General features: G+C 45.7%; 1 protein-coding gene across 1 annotated transcript in view; it reads left to right on the top strand.

Moving 5' to 3' along the window:
* The window catches only part of LOC144707491 (AP-5 complex subunit zeta-1), a 29,356-nt gene continuing 15,673 nt past the window's right edge, over positions 1-13,683 (top strand). Inside the window, exons 1-6 of the mRNA XM_078580620.1 lie at positions 1-122; positions 208-348; positions 969-1,060; positions 6,283-6,379; positions 10,708-10,751; positions 10,998-11,086. Of these exons, the coding sequence (XP_078436746.1) occupies positions 15-122; positions 208-348; positions 969-1,060; positions 6,283-6,379; positions 10,708-10,751; positions 10,998-11,086 (571 nt within the window). The 5' untranslated portion in view covers positions 1-14. The remainder of the gene's footprint in view (positions 123-207; positions 349-968; positions 1,061-6,282; positions 6,380-10,707; positions 10,752-10,997; positions 11,087-13,683) is intronic.

Raw genomic sequence — 13,683 nt, 5'->3', positions numbered from 1 at the left:
AACTGGTAAAGAACATGGAAGGCGCGAAGCCGGTAGACTGGGAAGATCAATTTCGATCGCTCTCGATCAACGCAAGGGACTTCGGGGCCGATCCGGCAGCAGATCCCGCCATCGTCCAATCGGTAGTTTATCTTCGTTCGTCTCTTCCCTTCGCGAGATTTCGCATTTTTAATCTCGATTTTTCTTGCTTTGATCGAATTTTTCCAGGTCCGGAGTCTTCGCGAGATCTGCCGGGAGGGTAGGTCGGAGGATATTGTCGCCAAAGTTTACCCCACCATCAACAAGCTCTTCCAGCGCTGTGTCTCGGCCTTGCCGAAGTCCCGGACTACCTACGGTCTTCTACTTCTGGTGACGTCGAGAACCGTCGTTTTATGAATTGTATTGTGTTTTTCTGTTTTTTATTGAGTTGGAAATTCGAGATGAAACAATAATGTAGTCGATTTATTGAATAATGGATCTCTTTTGCTGAATTGGGTTGTTGTTTAGATTGGCTTGCTTATTTTTCTGGGTCGTCGGATGTAGTAGAAAGTGCTAGAACTTCTAGTTTTTCCTATCCTGAACTTGGATGTTTCTAAAATCTGTGAGGTCTACTGATAATGGAAAGTGTTGGACTGTAAACATGAAATTCGTTCTGAACAAGTTGAGGGATAATTATCGATCGGTAATCGTTTGCTCAATTGGAATATCGTTTAGATTCCTTTTCCAGGTTCCTAAAATCTTTTTTTTGCTTTCTGAAGTCGGATATTCTTAATCGGTTCAGTCTAATGATAATGGGAATCGTCGGACTGTAAACGTGAGATTCATTCTAAACAAGTGAGAAACAGCTGACATAGCTTTAAGATTTTTGGTTAAGGAAGGCATCTGTTCTCAGATTTTCTGACTCGACAGGCATGCTTGCTCATTACAATTTTTATTTTATATTTTCACCTCGACAAGGATCACATTGCATATGACATTTTCAAACACAGGAAATTCTTCAATTTTTTATTGACTTTGGGGATGCTTTTCTGCATGATGCTGATTCGAGTCTAAGGACATTTATGCGGTCCTGTTTAAGCCGGTAAGTCTTTGCTCGTCTTTTGTTGACTTTTTAGATCTTCTGATATTTTTTTGGATCAAGTCATGAATTCAACTGAGGAATCTGTCCTTCTAGTCGTAATCATATGTACTCATAATTTTTTTCTTATGCTATTTCTGAAACTTAGCTTGTCAAGAGTGGACCCCACACTTTTTATCTCTTTTATACTCATTTTAAAGAGCCTTTGCAAAATATCAAATAAATTTGAGAAAAGCTCACTGCTTCACATTTTATAAGCAAGATAGCCGCATGATTACTTCAATATAAGACTTTTTTCGCATTGATGAACAATGATCTACCTTCCTCCTAAGTCTCAAGATGTATCTGTATGTACATTACATTTTCCTCGTTGTGAAAACCCGATCATACGACAGTTAGAGGTGTTTCCATTAGGTTATTCTATGCGGCTTAGCCAATTAATGACTTCTGTTTCCTATAAAACTCAGAGAACACCAGTTCTCATGTTAGAAAACCTTAAACCATATTTGAATGAGGATCAATCTTCCTCCCCAAGTCTTTAGATACATCTGTATGTACATTCATATCTTCTCATTGTGAAAAATTGATAAAACATCTGTCGAGCGTGCTGATGATTCTGCTCCTGTGTCCATTGGCCCTGGCGTACGTTATTATCTTCCTTTCCATTTCTTCTTTCTTCATACAGCAATTATTTTATGTATTACATCATTGATGCACCATCAGCATCATCTCACCCTCCTGAGGCCTTATCTATAAAGCCCCAACCTACTACTCAGGCAAAGAGGCTTCATATTCCCAATTATTCAGAGTCCTAATAGATGATCTCACTTCATCTAGCCCGATCTCCTGGATCCAAACAGGTTAACACTCCAGTAGGTGAAATTGTGGGCGAACCCCGGGATTTGAGGAGGTCAGGAGTGGGCTATGGAGGAAATTCCGACACTGGGAGGGACAAAACTTTGGAGACGGGACATGGAAGACCTCTTCCTCTGGGAGGGGGGTTGTGTCCATGTCGTCATATATTACTTTGTGTGGATGGTCACAACCAGTTGGCGTAGAGGGTTAATAAGATTGTATCGGGTTCCCCCCACCTGTGGGACATTGCAAAATGAATCACAGACGGTCATCCTGGAAGCCCGTGGGGTGTTGATGGGATCCCAGATATTTACGGTCCTAGGCACCATAATTAGTCCTTTTGAACAACTATATTATACTATATTGACGATTTGACAGTGTGCACCTAAATGCTGTCATACTAGAGGCAGAGATCATCAGGGGCCTTCTACAACTGCCAGCCATACTGCAACGGCCAGAAGGTACCTTCAGGGTAGGGGTGTCAGAAAGTCAACTTCCATTGGTGCCACCACCTGAGACTTGAGACAAAGAGACACCACGATAAAGAAGCTGTATCACTACGGTTGAGAAATAGGAGTTCTGGCATACTGCTGGGCCATGCCAGTGTCCTGCAACCGCTGGTGATGTCTCTAAGGGTGGACGCGTTAGGTGGAGAACTTGGTGGATTGACCGCTTTCTAATGGAGAAGATGTCAATGAGGCTCTGGCTTCTCAGGCATTTGCCACAACCCAAACACCACATATGGGTACAACGGAGCTGGAGGATACAATGCCGCTTACCAAATCGGAGAGATAAAATGGTGCAGAGACCCTGAGAAGGTGGTTATCCCTGATGGTAAATGTCCTGGGATGACTGAATATGAGGGGTTAAAGCAGAAGGTGGAGCCAAGCCCGTGGCACCGAGAGTTTCACATAAGGGAGAGATCGTTTACGAATGAAGACATCTGCAGCAAATTCATCGGCTACAATAGGAAAAATGTGGTTTGTGTGGGATGAGATGGGTGCCAAGGTTGGTTGGTCATTGTGAAGCCTATGCTTAGTGGAGCCGGGTAAAAGAGGTAGAATAGCGAAGCCAGTTGCAGGCTGAAAGGAGCAGCATGGAGGAGAAAATGGTATGGAAACAGGGGTGGCAGATGTGGGGTGTAAGGGGAGGTGAACTCATGCCTAGGGAAGGTACTTCCGGGATGTGACGGGATGGATGACGAGTGGTGAGGGATGAGAGCGTGACGTAGAGTTTGCCACGTCTTGTGTCCCATCATGTCCAAGGATTTCCAAAATTCTGTCACGTTTTCGTTACCGTCACTAAAGCTGTCATCCCGTCCTCGTCTTGTCACCAGATGGCGACCCCATCATAGGGGACGAAAGGACATATCCACAATTAACTATTTTAATTTTTTACTTTTAAATATTCGAAACAGTTTCTCTCTCTCAGACTCCCTCTCTCTCTCCATCTCCCTCTCCCTCTCTCAGTCCATCTCTCTCTCTCTCTCTCCATCTCCCTCTCCCTCTCTCGTACTCCCTCTCTCAGTCCGTCTCCCCCTCTCTCGGATTCCCTCTCTCTCTCCGTCTCCCTCTCCTTCTCTTGTACTCCCTCTCTCTGTCCGTCTCCCCCTCTCTCGGCCCGTCTCCCCCTCTCTCTCGGATTTCCTCTCTCTCTCTGTCTCCCTCTCCATCTCTCGTACTCCCTCTCTCTGTCCGTCTCCCCCTCTCTCTCGGATTCCCTCTCTCTGTCCGTCTCCCCCTCTCTCTCTCAGTCTCCCTCTCCCTCTCTCATACTCCCTCTCTCTCTCACGAACTTCCTCTCTCTCGCTCCGTCTCCCTCTCCCTCTCTCGTACTCCCTCCCTCTCTCTCTCCCAAACTTCCTCTCGCTCGCTCCGTCTCCATCTCCCTTTCTCATACTCCCTATCTCTGTCTGTCTGTCCCCTCTCTCTCTCTTCATCTCCCTCTCCCTCTCGCGTACTCTCTCTCTCTCAAGCTTTCTCTCCCTCTGTGTCTCCTTTCCCTCTCTCACTTTGTGCCTCCTCTCTCTCTCTTTCAGTCTCCCGCCCCCCTGACTCCCTTTCCCTCTTTTGGTCTCTCTCTCTCGGTCTCCTCCCCCACCTCTTGCCGACTCCCTCTCCCTCTCTCTCAGTCTCCCTCTCTGTCTCTTTCAGTTCCCCCTCTCTCGGATTTGCTCTCCCTCTTTCGATCTCCCTCTCTCTCGGTTTAACTCTCTCTCTCTCTCTCTTTCTCCCCCTCGTTATATTCTAAATAATTAGCACAAATTTTTTTCTCCTTTTCCCTTTTTTTCCATCATTTAAAATTCCGTCACCATCGTCATCCGTGTCAGCTGTCCCGTCATGTCACCTGCCCGAGATCCTCTGTCACCGTCACATCACCTGTCATGGGCAGTTTGTCACATCATCAGTCACCGTCACGGGGATAAAAAATGTCATCTGTCATTGTCACGTCATCCGCCACAGATCCATTACCGTGATGAATGACGTGACGGATGACGTTTGCCATTCCCTACTCATGCCATAGAAACATGGATTGGAATGGAAAGAAGCCCATGTATGTGACAAGTGCAGAAGAGGTTGACATTATGGTAGAGACCCTCGTGGGGTTGGGATGCTGGGTGGAAGAGGTTATGGACTCTATCAGCCGGTTCCAAGTGGTGGCAAATGAACGGGGTACCTGAGGGAATGGAGACTTGAAGGGACTGATTTGGTCCACCGGCGAAGCACATTTCTCGGAACATGTGTAGGCTCCATGATGAGTGGAGGATAGGAATAATGGGAAGATAGCTGTGTGAATGGGGGCGCCAATGTGGTTTTCTTTCAATAGACCATGTGGGATTGAAGGGTTATGGGAGGGGATTTCCTCGGGGGGTGCCTGGATGTGAACATGGTAGGAAGATCTAGTGGGTTGTTGGTGGCCTGGAATGAGTTGTTTTCTAGACACAAGGCGACCAAAGCAGTGGAGTATAAGAATGTGAAGATGAATTGGTAATAGAGGGCTGGGTCCAGGTAGTTACAGCTGAAGGAGAGTGACGCTAGCTCGAGGTTCTTTCATCTTATTGCGAACTATAGGAGAACGGACTAGATGTTGGGCTGCATGCAAGAAGTCAGGAGTATGTAGGATCCTGGAGTTGGTAGAGCACTGACACATCATTTTAGAACTTGCTGGGAGAGGAATTGATGAAGAATATAAATCTCTTTATTGATTTCAGGAAAAGACCCTTTATTCATAAGGTTACATGGCATCAGCCTCTCTTTTATGAGGATGAATCTGTACCCCGCAGCTTACAACAGTAAAAATTACAAGAAGGTCATAAGCATACTGTCAAACTTGCATCAGCCTTCTCCTTCCTTTCCTACTGCTCCCTGTCTTGAAGCTCTGTCGGCTAGGGTTTTGGCCAAAAATAACTTAAACTCTATTGAACGGGATAGGGCCTTAAACGACCATACAGAGCGAGAAAGGGTGGACCCCATGTCACTCAAACGAAATGGGTCGCTTATAACATGTGGTCCATTATTACGTGTCAGACAGATAGCCTTATCACCACGTTATATTTTATTACTTTACCGGTTCGTAACCCTTCTTTTGTTTGTACACTTGGCCTACTATTTTGGGCCCACTTTGTAAACCCATAAAAGATGGGGCTGACCGTTTAGTTAAGAGTTTTGTTTTTTTGTGAAAAACCCTAGCAGTGCAGTATAGCCTTCTGCTACCAGGTCCTCCACCTATTGGATGAGAAGAAGATCTGACAGTACATAACTATGAAAATAGAACATAAACAAAGGACTGTCTAACACATACATATTACAACTAATGAGGAGCTATTTTCAAAACTAGAGAAGATGGTAATGAGAAAGACTACAACTCATCCATACTGGAATTTGGTGATCCATTTACAAAAGGTCCTACCAAAATGCAGTATACTAAACTCTGTGACAAACTGAGAATGACCGTTTTTTTTAATGAAAAGAGGGAAGATCACCCAAAATCGGCGATCAACCCAAAGTTAATAATAATATATATGATCATGAAAGTAAATGATAACCTGAGAATGATATCTGTCTATCAGCTTGTCAGACCTAATGTTGCTGCTGGGATGCTCCATCTGCCATCCTTTAATATGATTAGGGTTCGAGTAAGCTGGAAAAGACACATTGCTTCTCAACTTGCCCATTTAACATACAAACTTTCTTTTCGATGGAAACTTTTAAATACAAACTTAAATTGTGATGGGCCTAGCCTACGTACAATACCTAAACTAAATCTGGCATTTTTTTTATTTTCCAGCAACATTGAAGTTTCTTTATTTATTTAAAAAGTTCCTTACTTTGGCTTCTCGTTTGAAAGAATGCGTCTCTTATGGATTGTAGGGAGTTTGCAGACCCCATTGTTGCCGAAGCCACTCTTAATTTTCTCAGCCTTAACAAGAAAAAAATACTTTTTTCTTTTCCGGGTTTGTTTACTCAGGTATGAACTTATTTGTGAGGGGATAATTTGATAGTGAGCTATTATAACCATTTGCTGATTTAAAAGCGAGATAAAGGATTAATCGCTGATCATTTGATTCTTTATTTTTCATTACTTGACCTCTCTTGGGCAAAGATAACACTTCTCCGGCAGTTCTGATCAACTTCTTGCAGGTGGATAGGGTTTAGCTTCACTTCTATTCTCATTAAGAGCTGGCTAAGTACCAGCTTACAGAACTGGCCAAGGCCCAACGCAGAAACATGAAGGGTTTCAACTCCATACATGAGCACTCGACCTTTTCACAAATCCAGTCGCACCATACTCATTGGCCCCAATCAGTCACAATAATGAAAATACAATTAAAATATCAGGGAGAAAGGAATGGAATCATCTTGAGGCAGCCGAATGGGCCTCTCGCTGACAGACATAAATCAAAGTCAATTTACAATCTAGGTTATTAAATCCATGTCAAGAATATTGGTAGATGTCATGTCAATTCTATTTGTTAATTGTTAAGATCCTGGTTTTTGAGTAGATCTATTAATAAAACGGATGAGAAAATTCACAAGCATTGCTGAGTTGAGTAATATTCTAAGAACACCAATCCATGCAACGGACTCAAGATGAAGAATAGACTAAGGAACAACGAAGAACGCAGATGGACAATGTGCAGTCACATCAACTGGTTGACGAGGTGGAGAATCTCCTTCCTCGCATCAGGAACCAGAGGTCCCCCCTCCAAGAAACAGGAATTTGTTGATGGGCCCCGCTCCTGCGGTCTTCTTATTCATAACTCAGGCTCCCGCCTTCACCAGTTTGAATTTGCACATGCACTGTCTGGGACACATGCAACCGTATCTCTTCTCTTCTTGCAAGATTGATAGGTCCTCGGATGGACTGTATCATTACTACACTTCAATCCAGAGTTAATTTCATCATTAGAATGACAAGCAACCAGAGCCAACTGATTCAACATATCTCCAATGGCATTGTAAAGAGGATGTTCTTTTCACCTGGATCTTAGACTCCATAATTCCAGAAGTTAGTGAATCAAAGATAGCAGTCTGGGACTGCATCCAACAATGCCATTCCACTCGGGAAGATGAATTCGAAGATAGCAGATCTTGTTGATCGTTTTATGTCTCTTCTTCAAGAAGATTGCTCTGCTTTGGAATATGCCAATGAACTTTTAGCCCTATGGAACGAAGTAGACTTTTACCTTCCTCCTACCTCTGACTCTGTGGATAGACAGTATGTGTTATGCGACAGGGTTTACAGGTACCTCAAAGGGCTTCAGCCCAAATTGGAAACTGTTAGAGCGCAGCTGTTCATCTGGGAACATAAGCTCAATTTTGAAGATACCATTCAGCAAATTTGAAAGGAAGAAAGCCACCGTGGGCTGGGCACTGGTGCGATCCATCATCGCATATACGAGCGTCTTCCCCGGCCCAAGACGAAGGCCCAATAGCCGGGCTACTTAAGCCAGCTATCCTCATGGAGAAGATGGCTTTCGACCTAACGTCCAGACCTGCAACGGAGCTCGGACCACCCCGAGCTCAGGCGTTGTCCATTCCGCCTACTCGACGGTGTCGTCCATTCCGCCGGATCTTCTTCATCTCCTCTCTATTCTCCTTCTCTATCTCCTTCTCCCGTCACTCTCGTTTGTGTTGCACTTTCAAGACATTGTTACAAGTTATTCAAGGATCTGTGAGTACACGAGGGACGTAACAGGCACCAACCACTCTACTACACCCATGATTCAAACTTCGGCATGCATTGTAAAAAACCTGCAGAACGCCACTAGGTGCTTTACCTGTTACTCCAGCTGTTTAACCACAGTGTCATTTGGATGAACATGGCATCATGGGGATGACAAAGATCAATTGTGGTGCAGCCATTGTCTGAAGCACGTCAAACTAAGGACACGTGCTGAAAAATTCATAGAGGAACTGCATGGGGGAATAAGATTATTGGTAAGAGTGACAGTGATATGCACAGAAGTGGATGGCCTGGAGACTGAGCTGCATACTGAGGGAAATAATACTGTCAGATTCAAAATAGAACTGCACCAACTTTGGAATCAACTCAAGGCCATCAAAATAATTGGATATACCTCTTTGGTTCAATGAGGTAACTCTCCATGCATCCCCATTGTAAGCAAGTTCCCTCACAAGAACATATGGTGCTCTTAAAATCTGCATTTAAACACTATGAAATATGTTATAGCTCTAAAGCAGTTCAAAATGCTGAGTTCCTTTTAATGATTTACGTGACTTTGCTGGTTCAGAATTATTACCGATGATGTTTGCTGGTTTATCTGGATCCACTTGATTAAACATTTTAAATCTGATGTTTCAGTAATTATTAAAGAAAATTTTCTGATATACTGACGGTATGTGTTACAATCCCAGAGTAAACGAGTAATTTCTGTAGAACTAGAATCAAGAATTTCAAATGTAGTTCGGATTGAAACACAGTCCAGGAATCATAACATAGTTCGTGGAAGGTAAAGATTAAAAGGGAACAACCGCGATCACACCGAATCGGTCGATCTCTTCTTGAAGGAGAGGGAGAATCTCCCCAGCCAGCCGTGGTAGTTTGGAGAGCCGCAGCCCCTCGCCAGGAAGCCTCTTCGTGTCCCCCTCCTCGACCCCTTGCCTTCTATTTATGATTTAAACTTGCCTCTCTTCGTCTTCCGCACGCGGCTCTGCACGTGTGAGTCGGAGGCATTTCTTTCTTCGCACGTACGTGTGTGGGAGAGTTGTATCAATGTTATGAATACTGTGAGTTGTATGCTGATTAAGTGCTTTAAAGCTGATAATGGAATAGAATTTATGAATACTGAAATAGCTGCCTTCTTTTATGATTGAGGTATCATACCCACATACTCAACAGAATGAAAGGGCTGAGAGGAAATTAAGGCATATCCTGGAAAAAAAACATGAGCCTTACTTATTCGAAGTAATACTTTGACTGCTTTCTGGGGAGAAGCTGCTGTATTATCCACTTACCATTCCTCTGAATGGTCAAACACCTCTTGAAATAGTCACTACCGCCTACCCTAAAGCTATACTACATAGTGACTTAGAACTCCGCATATGTGGGTGTGAATACTGTGTACATTTACTGCACCCACACCAAACTAATAAATTATCTCCACGAACACTCAATTGTGTCTCCGTTGGTTATTCTAACACCTAAAAAGGCTATAAATGTCATCATCCCCCTGGACTGCGGGGTATTCTGATACATAAGGATGTTACACTTAATAGAAAAAAAATTATTATCACTGATCAAGACAATGCCTGTGCATCTTTGTCTTCCCCATTAGCTTTACCCAGGGCAGCGTTATCTGATACAGAAACTCAAACGCTAGATCCAATTCCACTGTCAAATGTCTCAGAACGTATTCCGGAAGGACATCGAGGACATCACCTCATTCGAATTTGGTCCCATATTCTCCCACCATATCCATAAATGACACATGATAGGTTTGATCTTTTGACACTATTGAATAACTTAATGATTTGTCAAGCAGAAAATTATGACGTTTAAAATAGTTAACTGTAAAAGGTTGCTCTTTCAGAATAAAGCAGAAGATTGGTTGAACAAAAGGCAAGGTGACATAGTTGTTTAAAAGAAACGTTGATGAAGCAGAAATATGATTTCAGAATCTTTAAAGTTCACAGAAGCGATTATTGAGATTGATAGATTCCAATTGAACAAACTACCTAACAAGAGATGGACATATATTATGAAGATATATTTATGAGGTGCATGTTCACGTGCGATAGATTTGACCCGGCTAAAAAAAGAATTTAATCTAGGACGGTCAGAAATATATCGACCCTGCATTCTAGTCATGTAATTTTTTTCTACCTTAATGCTAGATATTAGCATGGCCTTTTGCATGTACCTAAATAAAGGAACTTAACGTAGATTCTGTTTGTAAAAAAAAAAGGTAATATCCTGTTTTCCTGCTTTCATATGCAAGGGTATTGAGTAATAGTAAATCTTTTAACAACCACTGGTGGCTTGAAAGTGAAAAGTTTTACTAGATCATCATTAATACTTTCCTCATCATGCATAACTCCTGGTATGATATATTTTTCTAAGCTTAACGTTCTTTCACCATTGCTAAGATTGTAGCTCTAGCTTACTATGCGATCATTGAATTTTAAATCACTTGATTCTTGGTTCTTTAGGAAGCAAGATTTTTTTAGCAGAGTTTTTTACCCTGTTTTTTCCCAAACTGACTCTCATATTTGGGACGGTGAATTGTCTGGACAATAACTCACCAACAAACATTTCGGTCTACCTATATGCAGTTCTTCCCATTGCTTCTCAAATTAATTGCTTGGAATGGTGAAAGGTATGTCTTTTGCTTGATATTCATGACTAGAATGAGGTTCATGTGCAATTTAAATATATTTTTTTTGAAGAAAATAAGGAAAATCACCCCAGAACGGTGATTAACCCGATGCTATTAATATATAATTGTACTAGATCCTGATTCTTCATGCGATCAAATTAATAATTTCCTATTTCCTTTAAATTAATTGTATCCGCATATTGTCGGAAGTTGGTGTTCCTTCACATTTTCCTACAATACTTGCAGATTGGAGGTCACATTTTCTAAAATTTTACCAGCAATGATTTCCCAAGGATCATTCCTTCCCCTTCTGTCATCGCTCATAGATTTACCAAGTAATTTTTTGACAGTCGTTTGTTTTCATTTTGATTTAAATGTATTCTTTTTTATTCCATTATTACTTTCTGAAATATATGTTAACTTGATTCCGTTTCTTTGTAGATCCGTTTTTTACTCAGAAATGAATGTTTAAAACCCTTAAAAGTATCCCGTCTCTTAAAGGGATATTTTCTCGGTGCACTAACTTGTTATTTGTTTTTTTTTTTGAACAATTGCCCTAACTTGTTATAACCTGCGCAATAAGCAAATATGCTTTTCTGCGCTGACTTGGAATTACATCTGGTAAAGTTAGGTTTCAGGTTTCTCAAATTTGATTTTATTTCATAAAAAACGATAAATCCTCAGTTGAAGAGAAACTCTATTACCCTGATGAGTTATATGTAGGTTTAAGGTTATTCCAATTGTCTGAATCTTCAGGCCAAGATTTCTTTTTTATGAAAAGAGAGGTTAAGTTTAAGTTTTCTTTTATCTCCAATTTTCTTCACAAAGTACATATATTCCATTTGGTTAATTATAAAAAAGACTGTTGAGAAGTTTTAAAAAAAAAGACTGTTGAGTTGAGTAACTATCTGTTGGGAAATAGGTGGTGTGGACTATTAGGTCCACTAGACCTTAGCCCACTAGGGGTTCCCTCTCTTAATCCCACATTGATAAAACTCTAATACTCTCTCTCTCTCAGCCCTATATAAGGGCATGTATCCCTTCTTTTCTAAGTAACCAAGTTCTATCCATTTTATCTTCTTCAACATGGTATCAGAGCCACAGGTTATGTAGGGTTCTTGATCATTCTTCCCCTAGGGTGGTGGAGATTTCACCTCCGCCACCCTAACTCCCTTGGTTTAAAAGTTTTTCTCTCCGCTCCGGCACCGGAAATGTATGCCGCTCCACCGCCAGCAATCCTCGCCGCTCAGCCTCCGGCACCGGAAATATATGCCGCTCCACCGCCAGCGATCCTCGCCGCTCAGCCTCCGGCGATCTCCGAGCGACGTCGCTCCAAGATTAGTCTCCTCCTCGTCGCCTCCTCTCCTCACCGCCGGTTTCTCCGAGCACGTTGCTTTGCTGCTGCCGGCCGTCAACCTTCTCCAGGTGCGGCGGCAACCGGCCGCGCGCCTGTCCAGCTGCCTCTCCGGCCAACATCCGACGGTCGACCAGGGGATCTCTGGCCGGCCGTCCAACCGTCCTCCGACGGCCCTCTAGCGGCCCTCCGTCCAGCTGCCCAGCCGCCCTCACGGCCCTTCGCCGGCCCTCAGACCGTCCAGCCGCCCTCCGGCCATCCAGCTGCCCTCCGACAGCCCTCCCGCCGTCCAGCCGCCCTCCGGCCATCCACCCTTGCCGCCCGTCCTGCCGGCCATCCTTGCCGCCCGTCCTGCCGGCCATCCTTGCCGGCCGCCCTGCCGGCCGCCCTTGCCGGCGGCCCTGCCGGTTGCCCTGCCGGTTGCCCTGCCGGTCGCCCTTGGCGGCCGCCCAGCCGGTCGCACCGGCTGCCCTGCCGGCCGCCTTTCCCGGCCACCTTGCCAGCCGCTATCGGCCGCCCTTGCGCCGCACCTCCGACCGCATTGCCGCCTCTGCCGCCGGCGCCCCCGCCTCTGCCGCCCTCGTCCACCGCAGTTGCGCTGCCCTGCCGTTGCCCCGAACCTGTTCGACGAAATGCCCGAGGGGGACTTCGTCTCCTGGACTGCCACAGCGCCCAGAACCTGTTCGATGAAATGCCCGAAAGGGACTTCGTCTCCTGGACTGCCGCCGCGCCCAGAACCTGCTCGACGAAATGCCCAAAAGGGACTTCGTCTCCTGGAATTCCGCTGCCCGAAAGGCCCTTTCCTCCGCCACCGGAGCCTCCGCGTCGGCCGCCCTTGGCGACTTTCGGCGGCCCTTTCCGCCTCCGCTGGCACCTCTGCCTCCACTGCCCTCGACGGCCTCCGTCGCCCTTGGCGACTTCCGGCGGCCCTCCGCGAATCATCTCTGGCGATCTCCTGCGTGCGATCTGCATCCCTCGGGCTTCCTACGGCTGCCTCGGTCCCCTCAGGCTTCTTCAGCCGCCTCGGCCGCCTCTGGTCGCCTCGGCTGCCTCAGGCTCCCTCCACTGCCCTCCGCCGACTCCGGCCGACTCGGTTGCCCTCGGGCTTCCTCCGGCTGCCTCGGTCCCCTCAGGCTTCTTCAGCCGCCTCTGGCACCTACGGCTGCCTTGGGTGCCTCCGGCCGCCTCGGTTGCCCTCGGGCTTCCTCCAGCTGCCTCGGTCCCCTCAGGCTTCTTCCGCCGCATCTGGCGCCTACGGCTGCCTTGGGTGCCTCCGGCCGCCTCGGTTGCCCTCGGGCTTCCTCCGGCTGCCTCGGTTGCCCTCGGGCTTCCTCCGGCTGCCTCGGTCCCCTCCGGCTTCGTCAGCCGCCTCGACCGCCTCCAGTCGCCTCGGCTGCCTCGGGCTCCCTCCACCGCCCTCCGCCGCCTTCGGCCGACTCCGGCGCCTACCGCTGCACCGGCCGCCTCCGGTTGTCACCGGCCTTCTTCGGCCTTCGGTCCTTCTGCAACCGTTGGGCCTTCTCCGGCCTTCTCCAGCCGTCACCGGCCTTCTCCGGCCGTCTCCGGCAGTCACCGGCT

This window comes from Wolffia australiana, chromosome 9, assembly GCF_029677425.1.
Source record: "Wolffia australiana isolate 7733 chromosome 9, ASM2967742v1".
NCBI lineage: Eukaryota > Viridiplantae > Streptophyta > Magnoliopsida > Alismatales > Araceae > Wolffia > Wolffia australiana.
The sequence above is the reverse complement of the archived record's forward strand: the minus strand, read 5'-3'. Positions and strand labels throughout refer to the sequence as shown.